At 38.4% G+C, this 17655-nt stretch overlaps 1 protein-coding gene and 1 pseudogene across 4 annotated transcripts in view; one reads left to right on the forward strand and one right to left on the reverse strand.

Moving 5' to 3' along the window:
• The window catches only part of LOC116074322 (adhesion G protein-coupled receptor E4), a 111938-nt gene that overhangs the window by 28982 nt on the left and 65301 nt on the right, over positions 1 to 17655 (forward strand). For all 4 annotated transcript variants that reach the window (XM_031346748.1, XM_031346750.1, XM_031346751.1 and 1 more), the window contains exons 3-4: positions 13996 to 14046; positions 14769 to 14891. In XM_031346748.1, coding sequence (XP_031202608.1) covers positions 13996 to 14046; positions 14769 to 14891 — 174 coding nt within the window. The remainder of the gene's footprint in view (positions 1 to 13995; positions 14047 to 14768; positions 14892 to 17655) is intronic.
• Positions 2806 to 4591, reverse strand: LOC116075386 (annotated as a pseudogene).

The following is a 17655-nucleotide window of genomic DNA, read 5'->3' on the forward strand; positions in this document are numbered from 1 at the left end:
TTATTATATGTAAGTACACTGAAGCTGTCTTCAGACACTCCAGAAGAGGGAGTCAGATCTCATTATGGTTGGTTGTGAGCTACCATGTGGTTGATGGGAATTGAACTCAGGACCTTCAGAAGAGCAGTCGGTGCTCTTAACCACTGAGCCATCTCTCCAGCCCCAAATTTATTGTTTTTAATAGCTGAGTAGTACTCCATTGTGTACCATAATTTCTGTATCCACTCCTCTGTTGAGGGACATCTGGGTTGTTTCCAGGTTCTGGCTATTATAAATAAGGCTGCTATGAACGTGGTGGAGCATGTGTCCTTATTACATGTTGCAGTATCTTTTGGGTATATGCTCAGGTATAGCTGAGTCCTCCAGTAGAACTATGTCCAATTTCCGGAGGAACCGCCAAACTGATTTCCAGAGTGGTTGTACCAGTTTGCAATCCCAGCAGCAATGAAGTAATGTTCCTCTTTCTCCACAACCTCTCCAGCATCTGCTGTCACCTGAGTTTTTTATCCTAGCCATTCTGACTGGTGTGAGGTGGAATCTCAGGGTTGTTTTGATTTGCATTTTCCTGATGACTAAGGATGTTGAACATTTCTTTAGGTGCTTCTCAGCCATTCGGTGTTCCTCAATTGAGAATTCTTTGTTTAGCTCTGTACCCCATTTTTAATAGGGTTATTTGGTTCTCTGGAGTCTAACTTCTTGAGTTCTTTGTATACCTTGGATATTAACCCTCTATCAGATATAGGGTTGGTAAAGATCTTTTCCCAATTTGTTGGTTGCTGTTTTGTCGTATTGACAGTGTCCTTTGCCTTACAGAAGCTTTGCAACTTTATGAGGTCCCATTTGTCAGTTCTTGATCTTAGAGCAGAAGCTATTGGCATTCTCTTCATGAAGTTTTCCCCTGTGCCTATTTGCTCGAGGTTCTTCCCCATGATAATACAGGGTCTTAAATGGTACCCATGTGACCAACTGTCATTGGGAAGGATGCAAATATAAAATATAAAATATGCAAAATGGAATGTATATTTAACCTAGTCTTATCCATGTGAGTACAGAGGCACACACACACATGCATGTACACACACATGCACACTAACACACACATGCACACAAACACATATGCACACACACAACTAGATTGCTTTATCCAAATAAAAAGAAGCTCCTGAGCTGTGAAGGGTCTTAGTAGGAATGTTTCTAGAAGTGTAGACTTAGTCCATTTTTAAAAAAAAGTCTTTAGGGACAAGTTTACCATTGGGATTTTACAAATAATGTGTTTAATTTAAATTGATGTTGTTGTTTTTAAGTTACCCTCAAGTCCAGGAGGCCTAGTATGCAGAGGTAGCATCCCATGCCCAGACCAGTGTCTTCTGAAGTGTTTAAGAAAGACAGTCAATAAACCAGATTCTTACCCTCACCTAAAGTCTCTGCCACCCTCCAAGCAGAACCATTGTTCACTGAAACAGTTGGTGAATGACATTATGGATAGACCATCTTAATACACACACCATTTCTTAAATGAATGTAACCTGTTCTCTGTGGGCTGAGAATAAAGTCACTCACTCAAGTCAAATAACTTTGACCATAGCAGGAAATCTCTATCCAAAAATTGTGCCTACAATTCATTCCTTGGCCAAGCAGAACTGTCAACTCTCAGCTTAGCTACAATGCAGGTAAAATCCTTTGGTGATTTGAGGGTCATTGAAGTACAGCCTTATTACTATAAATTCCAATGTCTAAAAATTGATCTTATTTTGGGCTTGTACCAAGAGTTAAGATTTTAAACTCTACTAAATACAAAAAACCCAAATAAACAAAAAGGCTTTATATACTTATGTTCATTTAAGAAAATACTAGTAGTGATGTATTATTTTAAAATATACAGTTAATATGTTTGGAGTTATTTAAAATTTATATTGAGAAAAACGTATGTATTCTCAGTATTGCTGTAGACAAGCATCTACATAAGATTGTTGTTTTATATCAAACAACTTTTATAATACTCATTTTATTGTTATAATATTTTATAAATTTTAAAGAATATGACAAAAAGGATTCATAGGTATTGAAGGGAAACAAGAATGTGATTTAATTCTATTTACTTAAAATATGTTTTTAAGTGTTAACAAATTCAGATAAATTGAAATCATGTAACTTTTCTCATCATAATGCAATAAAACTTAAAAAAGAAAAGAAAAGAAAGAAAGAAAGACATGACAGGGTCTCCAGAGGCTTCCTGGAGACTGCACTGCCACAGGGGCCAGGATTGCATTACAGCTTCATTTAAGACTCAGTGAATCAACAACATAACCTAGTGGCCTCTAGGCTCAACACCCCACAAGGTGACCAGACTTCCTTGTTCAACTTCATATACCCTGAACCCCCATGAAAGTACATTAGGCTTATGCAGGAACCCAGCCCACATCTGTGGCAGGGTGTGTGATGTCTGTAGATGCCACTCTGCTTTGACAGCTCATTTCTGGATACTATCCCCATAGAGAGGGGGTGAGTGGAAAGAGAACAAATGGATATGTGAGGCTTCATGGAAGGCTGTGTGACTGTGTGTTAGAACTCCCCCCTTCTAGCTTATAGGGCCAAATATACGCTAGTCTAACATGGAGACTGGGAAGGTGAGTACAAGTTACCAGCAAGGCAAAAATGTTCCATTAGAAAAAAAAAAACAAAATAAAGCATGTTTGTCCAGACACCATGCTGGGCATATTAGCAAAACCCCTGATGCCAACATTAAAGCTGAGGTGTGTGGGTTTCAAAGGCTTCCTCTGTGTTGCCATGACTGCCCCAAGTGCTCTACACAGCTGGGTGGTAGAGCCAAACTTTCCATCGCTTGGACCTTACTCTGAAGAAGTACATGATAATCAGGACCCCACACAGAGGCTCATGTCCATACTGGAGAAGCCAACCCCAAGGAAGGGCACAGCTGCCTTGGCCTCCTTAAGTGCCTGGGTGCAGGCTCTTAGAAAGCTCATATTCCAGTTCTGGACCCAGAATATGGGGTGGACGGAGACTCTCAGTGTCCTGGTGACTTCCCTGAAGACCTTTGCCACCTTCTTGCTCTCTGCCCTGGGTGTTCCACTCACCAGGTCTGCCCTGGTCCACAGAGTATGCATCTACCAGGTTGTCCCTGCTATAGTGCTGCTTAAGGAACGCAAGCACCTGGTCCTCATTCCAGATGTCCAGGCTTTTAATTTCCTCATAGCAGGCTGGGCAGAGGTCTGAAGTGTACCTTGGAACCTTTGGAAACTTGGGATCCTCACTCAAATGGCCAGGTTGTGCTTCCTCCAAAGCCAGAGAACACCTTGATACAGAGTTTTGATAGGATCCATGGACTCCTTGGCCATTTCAAAATGGCTGTCAAAATGTTTATCACATTCTTTGCTCCTCAAAATGTTTATCACATTCTTTGCACCCAAAGAATGTGCGGATGTATCTCCTCATGGTCTGCAACACAACCTGGGTGGTCACCTTCAAAGCCTGTGCCCACCAGTACTCTGGATGGGTGGAAACCTGAACTGTCAAAGTGTGAAAGTTTCCAGAAGGAGTATGGGTAGCACCTCAATTTCAAACACCTTCCTTGACATCCCATCCACTTTATGTGTCTGGTAAGAAAGATTCTAGAAATCTCCATTTTGTTGTTGACTAGGTCTAAGATGGCATTATATGGAATTTTATCCAGGGGGAGGTTGGCCAACCACTCCTACAGTGTCTCCAACAGCTTCTTGACTGGTGGACAGCCAGGGAACACCATTTCAATGACAGTCACGAAGTCCCTGAATGTCTTTAACTGGGCTGTGGCCAGGGACCTGTGGGCAGCCAGCTCTGCTCTCAGCAGGTAGTGAAGTCCTGACTCCAGGTCTGCACTCTTACAGTTTGGCCCTGTCAAATTTTTTCTAAACCACAACCTCTGAATTTTCTTCTTTGTTGGATTTTTCAGGCAAGGAAAGTGACTTTTTCTTTACATCTGGTAAAGATTTTAAATAAGAGGAGAAAAAGGATTGTAGAGGCTTTGCAACATTAAAAAGTCCATGAGACCCATTTGGGTAAATCAAGTAACAGGAAGGAACTGAAGAACTGCCACGTGTCCCCAGAAACGCTTTGTCTGTATCCAGTGCTCTGCTCACCAGGGTGTTTTCAAATGGAATCAAATCCAAGATCACCTCTCGTCCAACATAAGAACCGTTGCTTTCAAACACAATAGCATGGTATTGGTCACTGTGGCTGTCCATGAAGGAAAGGATGGCACTGGACCTTTAAAATATTCTCCAGTTGTAACCTCCTTTGTAAATGCTTTAAAACACCAGCAGGCTTTTGTGTGAGTTGGGGCTTCATATTGTACCTGGCTCTGATCAGAGCCTTCTGTGGCTCAAGATGAGGAACAAATGGGCAACGTGCTGGGAACGCAAATCCCCACCGTCTTCAGACTTCAAGCCATAAATGCTAACCTAGGAGTTACTGATACTCGGATTCTGCCTAATATTGGCCCCTGTGAAAAAGGAAAGACCGGAACAGGGGTCAAGGTTGCTGGGGGCTCACCCTGAAGGAGGGGGTAGAAGCGGATGTCATATGTGTGGCACATGTCCTGGTTCTTTTCTTCTGCAGAGTCCAAAGCAGCAACACACAGGCAGCCCAGTGCACAAGACTGATGCCGCCAGTGCTAGCCAAGCGGGTGCACAACAGATGCAGTTGTAGCACCACGACGAATGTAATTGCACCAGCCACACAGCTGAGCTGTCGCCTATTGCCTACCAGACGCTGCTGGTGTCCAGCAACCACAAGGCGTCCTCTCCCATGCTTTACAGTTACATCCCTCAGTCCTTTCCAAATCAAGAGTTTAAGAATACTCTCCTATGAAGAGATTAGGTAGCGGTGTGTCCTCTTCTCTCGTTCCTACTTTCCAAAAGACTTGAGAAATCTCCGAGACCTTAGAACTAGGTATTAGGAATGAATTGAAGGGCAGAAAGTGGATAGATATTTTGAAAATTTGGTTTTGTCTTGGAATATCATGATTTGGGGTGTTTGTTTTTTGTTTTTAATCAATGTTGATTTGGAGTTTTGATGAGTAAGGTAGGCTAGACTGGCTTCCATGGTTTCTTGAGACCTGTAAAACATCTGATCAGTTCTTTCTAGCTTTTTGAGGATTTGGGTATAATTTTGATTGTTCTGCCTTTCTTTTATACTTGCTCTTTTTCCCTTTTAGCTTTTAAATTCTATTTTTGTTAAATAGATTTAAGTGTTTTGATTATTGTGTGGTGGGAGAATTTTGTTTTCTGCTCCCATCTAACTCTGTAGGCTTCTTCTGTGTGTGCAGGCATCACTTTCTGGAGGTTGGGGAATTTGCTGTCATGATTTTTATGATAATATCTTCTTGTTATGAAACTAGGACTTTTCACCTTCTGTTCCTATTATTCTTATTTTAGCTGGTTTCCTAGTATCCCAGACTTCCTGGATATTTTGTGTTAGGAATGTTTTAGTTTTAATATTTTTTAATGTATGTATCAATATCTTGTATCATATCTTCTACACCTTAGATTCTTTCTTCTATCTTGTATATTCTGTTTATGGCATTTGTGTCTATAGTTCTTATTCTCCACCCTAAGTTTTTATCTCCAGGGTACTATATATTTGTATTCTCTTTATTGCTTCTATTTTCATGTTTAAGTCTTGGACCATTTTATTTCCATCTTTCACCTGTTTTAATTTAATTTTACAATATTACTTTTTTTGTAGTTGTCCCTTTAAAGGCCTCTACTTGTGTGATAGTACTGTTTCCTGTGTTTCTTTGAGGGATTTACTCATTTTCTTGTTAAAGGCCTATATTATCTAGAAAAGATTTGATATAAAGTCATTTTCTTGTGCTTCAGTTGTGTTAGGATATGCAGGAGTTGCTGTATGTAGTATGTTAGTTGAACTGTGAAGGTGTCATACTGACCTAGATTTTGTTGGTTGCATTCTTAAGATAGCCTTTAACAATCTGGTTGTCCATGGGTGTTCCTATTGTACTAGATAATGAGAAAGCAGGCCCAACCTGGAAGTTTCTTGTGCATCACACTCTGGTAGGCAGCCTGTGGTAGACAATGGAACTCAGGGCACAGTGCAAATCACCTAGCAGCTGAGTGTGACCTTGTGGACACAGAAGGCAGGATATTTGGGACCATACAAAGGGATCTAACCTCTAAGTTCTTGATGCCGCTGGCCTGGTGAAGATGGATGGCAAGGTGGCCAGATATAGGAGCTTTGGGTGGGACAGCACACAGCTTAGAGGAGTTGAGCATACACCAGAAGACTTTGCAGGCAACAAAATTGGTGTAGAGTATGTAACTGACCAGTATGTGCCTTATGATGTAGTACTTGTAAAGGCAGGGGCAAACTAGCCAGACAATGGAGCTCTGGAATGACAGCTATCAACTTTTCTAGTTCATAAACCTCTAGGATGCCCACCATTATCTCAAAACATAAATAGAACTGAAAAAAGGGCTATGATAAGACATGGGTACATCGAGGCAGTGAGAGGGTACCAGGAAACATTTAAAAGTGGAGCTTGATATCAGTGAGAGGAAAAATAACTGATGAGAATATAAATATTTAGTATGGTTAACTTGTGTTCACACAAGCTGAGAATCCTACAAGAGGCACAGTATTTTCTAAATATCTTTGATGTGTTCCTGGACATTGCTAGCTAATGCCCTTTTAAAATGTAGGTTTATCATGGAGTATTTCTGTAAGCTTCATAGACATCCTGATTCTTTAGGTAGTGATCTGGCCATTAGTCAGTACTTAGTGTGACATTTTTAGTTTCCATTTTGTCTCCACTGGTAGTGATCTTCTTTATCAAGAGACAAGTGAGCACCCTGAAGTGTCGAAATGAGTTAATTGTTTAAATTACCATTCTACTTTTTCTTTTGGACCATAACATAGCCATATCTTCTATGTATGTATTTGTTGAATAAAATTAACTTTTCTAATAAAAAATAAAATGTAGGCTTATTAACCATCTGCATATATATAAACACTTCGGGGTAGTGTTGCTGGGATTTCCAGCCCCAATAAGCTCGTACAAAAACATGGAAGCCAGTTACTATAATTATAAACTATATGGCTAGATTGGGCAGATCTAACACTATTGTAACTTATTCCCCAGCTATAAGACCCCATAATCCTTGAAGTTTCTACCAGGTATGTGGTTCTAATCCATCACTGCTTCTCCTCTTCTTCCTCTGTCCTCTCTCCTTCCACTCTTATTCTCCTCTCTCCCTCTACCAGTCTCCTACTCTTGAACCTCCAGTCCCACCTTTCACCTCCAATGCCCAATGACCAGATCTAGCCTTTATCAACCAGTTAAAATGGAAAGAAGTTTCACATGACATCAAACTGAGTAAGTGGTGGACTCTTCATTGGGGGCAGGCCCTCTTGAGAAAGCGGAATTAACATCAAAATACAAATAGCATGAGTCAAACCCACATTTCCTCTAGTTTTTTCCAATTAAAAAGGTACTCTTTATGGGACACATTGAAAGCAATGCTAAGAGGAAAACTCATAACTCTGAGTGTCTCCAAAAAGAAACTGGACAAAGCATACACTAGCAGCTTAGCAGCATACCTGAAAGCTCTAGAACAAAAAGAAGCAAATACACCCAAGAGGAGTAGATGGCAGGAAATAATTAAACTCAGGGCTGAAATCAACCAAGTAGAAACAAAAAGAACTATACAAAGAGTCAACCAAACCAGAAGATGGTTCTCTGAGAAAATCAGCAAAATAAATGAACCCTTAGCCAGACTAACCAGAGGCCACAGAGACAGTATCCAAATTAACAAAATCAGAAATAAAAGGGGAGATATAACAACAGAAACTGAGAAAATTCAAAAAAATCATCAGATCCTACTACAAAAGCCTATATTCAACAAAACTGGAAAATCTGGATAAAATGGACAATTTTCTAGACAGATACCAAATACCTAAGTTAAATCAGGATCAGATTGAAGGGGGTCAATTGTCTACGGGAAGTTCACAATAGAATGAATCACTTGCCCATATTATGGGAATATATGTAGAAAAAGATCTTAACAATAGAAACGTTAAGAGGAAAAAGAGAGAAAAAGGGCACTTTTCTTTTATAGTAACAAACAATACATAATAAGAACAATTTTGAAACTATTATGAAAGTTATGAAATGAGAATTATAACGTCACATCAATTATACTTGGCAAACAAGATAAAGTATTTTATCACATATCCTAACTTAAAGAATACAATTATGTACCTAAATCATGTTTGATTTTAACTTGTATTAGCATCTGAAAACCATCCTTTTAGCCTGGCAGTGGTGGCACATACCTTTAATCCAGTACTTGGGAGGCAGAGGCACGCGATTTTCTGAGTTCAAGGCCAGCCTGTTCTATAGTTCCAGGACATCCAAGGCTATACAGAGAAACCCTGATTCAAAAAACCCAAAAAAAAAGAAGAAAGAAAGAAAGAAAGAAAGAAAGAAAGAAAGAAAGAAAGAAAGGAGGAAAGAAAGAAAAAAGAAAGAAAGAAAAAGAAAAAAGAAAACCATCCTTTTAAATCTAGAACAATTTCAATGCTGAACAACTTAAATTTAAATTGTGAAACTATGAGTATCTACTCTTCAACCCCAACAGATATTTGAGAATATTTAGATAGAAAGATAGATAGATAGATAGATAGATAGATAGATAGATAGATAGACAGACAGATAGACAGATAGGCATGGTATGCACTCATTGATATGTAGATATTAGCACAAAAGCTCAGAATACCTAAGACATAATTCACAAAACATATGAAGCTCAAGAAAAATGAAGTCCAAAATGTGGATACTTAGTCTTTCTTAGAAAGGGGAACAAAATACTCATGAAAGTATTACATTTCCCCATTTTTCTCCAATTAAAAAGGCATTTTTATAGTAACAAAGAATACATAATATGAACAATACATATATATGTATATATGTATATATATATACATATATATATACATATATATATATATATGTTCAGATATGTAGCTTTCAGAAATTTAAACAATTGGCAGAGACAATTGACTGCCTGGAGAGTCTCCAATATTCCTTATAACATATCTTCAGCCTTCTGACCCGTATCATCTGCCAGAACCTAAGTGTAGCAGAGATTATGAAGGACTAGCTTACCCTGTCTTTTTGGTGTTGTTGATGTTGTTGTTGTTCTAGGACCTTTTACAGTGCCCATCTTCAATTTTTATTTCCCTCTCACTTTTGCTAATCTTGACATATAAATTCTATACCTTTAGTTCTAATGTCTACTCTAGACCTTATTACCAAGTCTTAAATATCTATCTGTTGGCCAGTCTGAACTATGAAGTTCTGCAGTTTTTGTTACAGCATCTTTTCCAGCTCAATTCTCCAACCTTAATTTTCCCATATTCTTTTTTTTTCTATAAAATCTTCTAATCTCTTTTCTTTTTTCATTGGATATTTTATGTATTTGCATTTTAAATGTTATCCCCTTTCCCAGTTTCCCCCTCTGGAAACCCCTCTCAAACTCTCTCCCCCTGCTTCTATGAGGATGTTCCCCTTCCAATAAACTCATTCCCACCTCACTGCACTGCCATTCCCCTACACTGGGGAATCAAGACTTCACAGGACCAAGGGCTTCTCCTTGCCGTCCTCTGCCATCCTCTGCTATATATGTAGCTGGAGCCATGGGTCCCTCCATGTGTACTCTTGGGTTGGTGGATTAGTCCCTGGGAGCTCTGAGGAGTCTGGTTGGTTGATATTGTTGTTCTTCCTATGGGGTTGCAAACCCCTTCAGCTCCTTCTGTTCTTTCTCTAATTACTCCATTGGGGACTCCAAACTAAGTCCCATGGCTAGCTGCATTCATCTGCCTCTGTATTTGTCAGACTCTAGCAGAGCCTCTCGGGAGACAGCTATATTAGGCTCCTGTCAGCAAGCACTTGTTGACATCCACAATAGTGTCTGGGTTTGGTGACTGTATATGGATTGATCCCCATGTGGGGCAGTCTCTAGGTGACCTTCAGTATCTGCTCCACATTTTGTTCCCATATTTCCTTTAGATAGGAGCATTTCTGGGTTAATAATTTGGAGATCTGTGGGTGGCCCTATGCCTAACTGGGAGCCTTGCCTGACCTCTGGACATGGTCTCTTCAGGTTCTTCCTTCCCTTTTTTAGGCACTTTAGCTAATCTCATCCCTGTTGTGTCCTGGGAGCCTCTTGCTTTCCTGGCATCTGAAACTTTCTGGTGGCTACCTCCAATTCCCCATCCCCCATTGCTACACACCTTTGCTCAAATTCCTGACCCTCTGTATATCATCCCAGTCTCCTCTCATATGTGATCCTGTTCCCCTTTTTTCCATCTCCCCCTCCTCTCTTACTCCCAAGTTACTCTAACTTTCTACCTCCCACGAGTATTTTGTTCCCCTTTCTAAGAAGGACTGAAGTACCCACATTTTGGTCTTCCTTCTTCTTGAGCTTCATATGTTTTGTGAATTATATCTTGGGTATTCTGAGCTTTTGGCCTAACATCCACTTATCAATTAGTGCATACCATGCATGCTCTTTTGTGCCTGGGTTACCTCACTCAGGATGATATTTTCTAATTCCATCCATTTGCCTAAGAATTTTATGAATTCACTGATTTTAATAGCTGAATAGTACTCCATTCTGTAAATGTTCTACATTTTCTGTATCCATTCCTCTGTTGAAGGACATATACATTCTTTCCAGCTTCTGGCTATTATAAACAAGGCTGCTATGAACATAGTGGAGCATGTGTCCTTGTTACATGTTGGAGCATCTTGTGGGTATATCCCCAGGAGTGGTATAGTTGGATCCTTAGGTAGTGTTATGTCCAATTTTCTGAGGAACCCTCAGACTAATTCTACTGTGGTTGTACGAGATTGCAAGCCCCCAACATTGGAGGAATGTTCCTCTTTCTTGACATCATCGAGAGCATCTGCTGTCACCTGAGTTTTTTTATCTTAGCCATTCTAACTGGTATGAGGTGGAATTTCAGGGTTGTTTTGACTTGCAATTCCCTGATGACTAAGGATATTGAATATTTCTTTAGGTGCTTCTCGGCCATTCAACTTTCCTCAGGTGAGAATTCTTTGTTTAGCTCTGTACCCCATTTTTAATAGGGTTATTTGATTCTCTGGAGTCTAATTTATTGAGTTCTTTGTATATGTTGAATATTAACCCTTTATCAGATTTAGGGTTGGTAAAGATCTTTTCCCAATCTGTTGGTTGCTGCTTTGTCGTATTGACAGTGTCCTTTGCCTTACAAAAGCTTTGAAATTTTATGAGGTCCAATTTGTCGAAGGTTGATCTTAGAGCATAAGCCATTGATTTTCTGTTCAGAAAAAATCCCTTGTGCCCCTGTGTTCAAAGCTTTCCCCCACTTTATTTTCTATTAGTTTGAGTGTATCTGGTTTTATGTGGAGGTCCTGCATCCACTTGGACTTGAGCTTTGTACAAGGAGATAAGAATGGATCAACGTGGTGACTTCATGGATATAGCTTCTTAACAAAATGGATGCCTTAAACAATAATTAACCAATTAAAGAGAATACATAGATCATTCTCTGCATAATATTTTGAATCATATCTTCCACTTTCAAACTATTAAATAAATAGGAACTCTAAAATCTAAAATACAAAAGAATAGATCCATGTGCATTCCTCTACATGTTGGCTGCCAGTTGAACCAGCACCATTTGTTGAAAATGTTGTCTTTTATCCACTGGGTGGTTTTAGCTCCTTTGTCAAAGATCAAATGACCATGGGTGTATGGGCCTATTTGTGGGTCTTTAATTCTATTGCATTGATCTACCTGCCTGTCACTGTACCAATACCATGCAGTTTTTATCACTATTACTATGTATTACAGCTTGAGGTCAGGAATGATGATTTTCCAGAAGTTTTTTATTGTTGAGAACAGTTTTTGCTATCCTGGGTTTTTTGTTATTCCAAATGAATTTGCAAATTGCTATTTCTAAGCCTCTGTGAAGAACTGCATTGGAATTTTGATGGCGATTGCATTGAATCTGTAGATTGCTTTTGGCAAGATGGCCATTTTTACTCTATTAATCCTGCCAATCCATGAGCACAGGAGATTTTTCCATCTTCTGAGATCTTCGATTGCTTTCTTCAGGGACTTGAAGTTCTTGTCATACAGATCTTTCACTTGCTTGGTTATTGTCACACCAAAGTATGTTATGTTATTTGTGACTATTGTGAAGGGTATTATTTCCCTAATTACTTTCTCAGCCTTTTTTAATTCTCTGAGTAGAGTAAAGCTACTGATTTGAGTTTATTTTATATCCAGCCACTTTGCTGAAGTTGTTTATCAGGTTTAGGAGTTGTCTGGTGGAATTTTTGGGGTCATTTAAGTATACTATCACATCATCTGCAAATAGTAATATTTTGACTTCTTCCTTTCAAATTTATATTCCTTTGACCTCCTTCTGTTGTCTAATTGCTCTGGCTAGGATTTCAAGTACTATATTCAATAGGTAGGGAGAGAGTGGGCAGTCTTCTCTGTCCTTGATTTTAGTGGGATTGCTTCAAGTTTCTCTCCATTGGCTACTGGAGAGATGTATATTGATCTTAATGTTGGCTACTGGTTTGCTGTATATTGCTTTTACTATGTTTAGGTTTGGGCCTTGAATTCCTGATCTTTCCAAGACTTTTATCATGAAGGGATGTTGAATTTTGTCAAATGCTTTCTCAGCATCTAATGAGATGGTCATGTGGTTTTTTTCTTTGAGTTTGTTTATGTAGTGGATTACATTGATAGATTTCTGTATAATGGATTGTCCCTGCATCCTTGGGATAAAACCTACTTGACCATGGTGAATGATTGTTTTGATGTGGTCTTGTATTCAGTTTGTGAGAATTTTATTATTTTTGAATCAATATTCATAAGGGAAATTGATCAGAAGTTCTCTTTCTTTGTAGTCTAATCCTTTTCCTATGGCTCGTAGTTTTTAATCTATGGCCCAGTGTTTTTAGAAGACATAATAAATGTAATATCTCAATTAAACTCATTGGTTCACCATAGTAGACTATGTAAAATAATTTCTTTGGACTGTTATTAGATTCTTGTCGAACTTTTCTGTCTGTTGATACAATAAGAAATAAACATCATGACCAAAAGCAACTTGGAGAGGAAAAAGTTTATGGCATTTTATAATATATGATCCATGATAAGGAGAATTTGGAGCAATAACTTTTAAATAACTTAAAACTTATTTGGAGTAATAACTTATTATGAAATATATCAGGGTCCATGAAGAATGATGGTTATTAGCTTGCTTTCCATGGCTTTCTCTGCCTGCTTTCTTATATAACCCTGGACTACCTGCCCAGAGGTGGCCCTACTCCAAGTGCTCAGGTCCTCTAAATTGATCACTAATCAAGCAAACATCCCACAGTGTTGGCATACAGGCCAATATGATGGAACAATTCTTCAGTAAAGATTCCCTTTTCCAAGCAGTGCCAGATTTGTGTTGAGCTGACAATAAATCTATCAGTGTACTTCTTTCTGAGAATAATAAAAAGAGAAACAATCAAAAAGTCACCCAATATTTGCATTCTTTATACATTGTGCTTTTCTACATATATTGCTGGCATTTATAATTATTTATTTACTTATTTGTTCATAATAATTTAGAGGGCAGAGCTGGTAAAAAGGACCATTGAAAATAGAACAGAGATTGTGGATGTGGCTTCTGTGTGAAGGCCTGGGAGGCACAGCTGAGTTTACTGGTAGGCTCCCAGGTACAATATTATGTATGTTTCACTCTTCAGTAGCTTCATGCTCCATACAAGCCAACATGACAATGGTAGTGAACTAATATTTATGACTATAAAAGTTGTATTTATAAGGTGGACAAAGCCTATACAACTCCTAAGCAGAACTAGACCTCTTATGACCCCAATCAGAATATTGCCTTCTCTTTCTCTTTCAGTTCCTGGCATGCTGCTTATCTGGTCAATATTACAATTGATGAATATTTCAGGTGAGTCTATTTTTGGTTAAAGTCAGGAGGAAAAATAGTGGGATATGAAATACTGCTACCTGTAAGGGAAATGTTCACTGTTATGTGTAAAACAATTTATGAGTTTTATATTTTTATACCTTAAGTACCATTGCCCTATTTTTAATATCTTCATCCTCACCATCATTGTTTACCTAACTTAGCATGAGAAATTACACATGTGAATCCATTTGATGCTTAAGATACCACATGAAGAAGACACTATAACTATAAAGAAGACAAAATTCACACATGATTCTTAGTTCTCTCAAAAAGGAGCTGGGTTCAAGTCACAGAAATGGCAAATGCTCCCTCTGGTCTTTCCTCCTGCCTGTATCATTGATGGTATGGTGATGCATGTTTCAAGCTCAGGTCATCATACTTACACACCAAACTTATGTAAAACCATACATACATTTATAAGCAATGCATCTGACAGCTCTGTCAGTCATTGACTTAATAATCCATTCCTTATGAATATGCATTACTAACTTGTCCTCTAGTGATTAATGATGGTTTGGCCAGAGAATTCTCCTAGAAAAGAAAACATAAGGTCTCCAATTGAAATTTGTCCATTTTTAAAATAGATATTTATGGTAAAAATATATGTATTCTGAACATTTATATTCAACATTGGAATAATTATAAAATGATATGCTTTAAAGGACATGAAAAATACAACAATGAATTTTGTGGTTTTGTAGCTTCCTGCCCCCAGTGCAATGAAAATGCCAGCTGCTTCAACAGCACCCACTGTATTTGTAAAGAAGGATTCTGGACAGGCTCTGAGAATAGAAGGATTGTTGAACCCCATGTGAAATGTCAAGGTAAAATGGTCTATCCTCGTGTTTTCTATTGCTGTTATTAATACCATGAGTAATCTAGGAAGGAGATGGTCCCTTTCATCCTACACTTCTATTACAGAGGAAAGATAGGGAATGGACTCATGGTTATTAAAAAAAAAACACCAAAAACCAAAACAACAAACTGGAAAAAGAGAATGAATCAGAGACCATGGAGAAGTTTTGCTTTCTTGCTATCTCTTCATGGTTAATTCAACATAGTTATTTGCATGAGAATGAGCTACATAGGTCATATATCTAACTGCTTGCTTATAAATTGGTGTAATTGTTTAGGAAGGATTAGAAGGTATGAGCTTGTTGAAGGACTTATGGCAATAGGGGTAGACCTTGACATTTTAAAAGCCCATGCCACTCTCACAGACTCAAGAATCTTCAACAGTCCAAAGTTTAAATTATTCTGTGAAACTCAAGGCTCTTTTAGATGTGCCCCTGTAAAATCAATACCCAAATTGTACACTTCATATATATGATGGCAAAGAAAATAACTTATGTTTCCAAAGAATAGAAATGGAGACATAGTGAAGAAAGACTGCTCAGAGCAAGTGAGTAAACAGAAAACCCTGTATCTCCTTGTCTAATATTTGTGTCTTCCCTTGCTAAGGACTTAAATGGATTTGCTTCTCCATATTTGTTTCTTAAACACACATCTCTCTTCTAAAGCTGGATCTACTCCCTTGCCACCCATCTTGGTAGGTATCTCAGAGCTCTAGAAACTCCAATATCTTGAGATCTCCACCACAATGTAGGTTACACTTTTACAAATTCACATTTCAGGCTCTTATGGACTCAATCCCTGGTACACTTTATATTCCCTCTCAGTTTCTGTGAAATCATAGAAAGAGTCACCTTCATTCTTATACCTTCATTCACCCAAAGCTGATATCTTGGTGCCTACAATGCCAAGTTCAGCTTGCAAGTTATGATGAACCCCTACCTCCTTAGATTACATTTACAACATAGTTGGCAGGGTTTCAAGGAATAGAAGTTTCTTAGGCCTTCTCTTCAAGCATTTTATTAGGTGGTTGAATTCTTGTCCTTGAGACTCCTTACCAAACGTGTTGTTTCTAATCTCCACGAATCACAGCACTTTTTTCTGGTATACATTGTAGCATCAATAGATTTCAATAGTTCTTTTCTCTGTATAGTATACATATTAAATTTTCCCCTACTTGATGTTTTACTCAATAAAACAAGTATGTAACATGATTCAGCAATAACCAATCATGTATTCAGTGTCCCTCCCTCCCTCTACACCCTGTGATTATTTTGTGCCCCTTTCTATGAAGGATTAAAGCATCTACATTTTGGATTTTTTCTTAAGCCCCATAGGGTTTGTAGCCTGCATAGTAACTGTTCTGAGCATTTGGGGTAATATCCACTTATCAGTGAGTATATACCATTTATATTCTTTTTTGTCTAGGTTACTTCACTCAGGATGCTATTTTCTAGTTCCATGCATTTGCCTGTGGATTTCATGAAGTCATTGTTTTTAATAGCTGATTAGTCTTCCATTGTGTAAATGTATTCCATTTTCTGTATCCATTCTTCTGTTGAGGGACATCTGGGTTGTTTCCATCTTCTGGCTATTAGGCTGCTATAATCAAAGAGGAGCATGTGTCTTTGTTATATGTTGGAGCATCTTTTGGGTATATGCTCAGTAGTGTTTTAGCTGGGTCTACAGTTAAAACTATTTCCAATTTTCTGGGGAACACCCAGACTGATTTCAGAAGTGGTTTCACAAGCTTGCAGTCCCACCAACAATAGAAGAGTGTTCTTCTTTCTCCATATCCTTACCAGCATCTGATGACACCTAAGTTTTTGATCTTAGCCATTCTGACTGGTGTGAGGTGGAATATCAGTGTCATTTTGGTTTGCATTTCCCTGATGACTAAGGATGTTGAACAGTTCTTTAGGTGCTCCTCAGCCATTCAAGATTCCTCATTTGAGAATTCTTTGTTTAGCTCTGCATCCCATTTCTTTCAGTATATACTTTTCTATTTTCCTTACTAATAAATTTTATAGCTCACAAATAGTAGATATATCAAATAGTAACCTATGAAAAGAAAATATAATACTTAAGTAATTGGCTGATGTTGTAACATATATTAATTCATCTTGTCAGTATACCATATTTCAAACATCTTCATTAATAAGACACACAATCATGACAATTATTTACTATCCTATTCTTTTTCTGATTTAGAGTTAGTTCTTTTTTATTGGATATTTTATTTATTTACATTTGAAATGGTATCTCCTTTCTTGGTTTCCCCTCTGGAAACCCTCTATCCCATCCTCCCTCCCCCTGCTTCTATGAGGGTGCTCCCTCACCCACCCACCCACCTGCACCCACCCGCACCCACCTCCCCTCCCTGGCATTCCCCTACACTAGGGCATTGAACCTTCCTACAACCAAGGGCCTCTCCTCCCATTGTTGTAATATGTGTATTTGGTTTTCTGGAGTCTAACTTCTTGAGTTCTTTGTGTATTTTGGATATTAGCACTGTATTGGATGTAGGGTTGGTAAAGGCTTTTTCATATTCCATAGATTGCCATTTTGACCCATTGACAGTTCCCTTTGCCTTACAGAAGATTTTCAGATTTCTGAGGTCCCATTTATCAACTGTTGATTTCAGAGCCTGAGCCATTGGTGTTCTGTTCAGGAAATTTCCTCCTGTGCCAGTGTGTTTGAGGCTCTTTTTCACTTTCTCTTCTATTACATTCAGGA

This window comes from Mastomys coucha, unplaced genomic scaffold (genome assembly GCF_008632895.1).
Source record: "Mastomys coucha isolate ucsf_1 unplaced genomic scaffold, UCSF_Mcou_1 pScaffold3, whole genome shotgun sequence".
NCBI classification, from domain to species: Eukaryota; Metazoa; Chordata; class Mammalia; order Rodentia; family Muridae; genus Mastomys; species Mastomys coucha.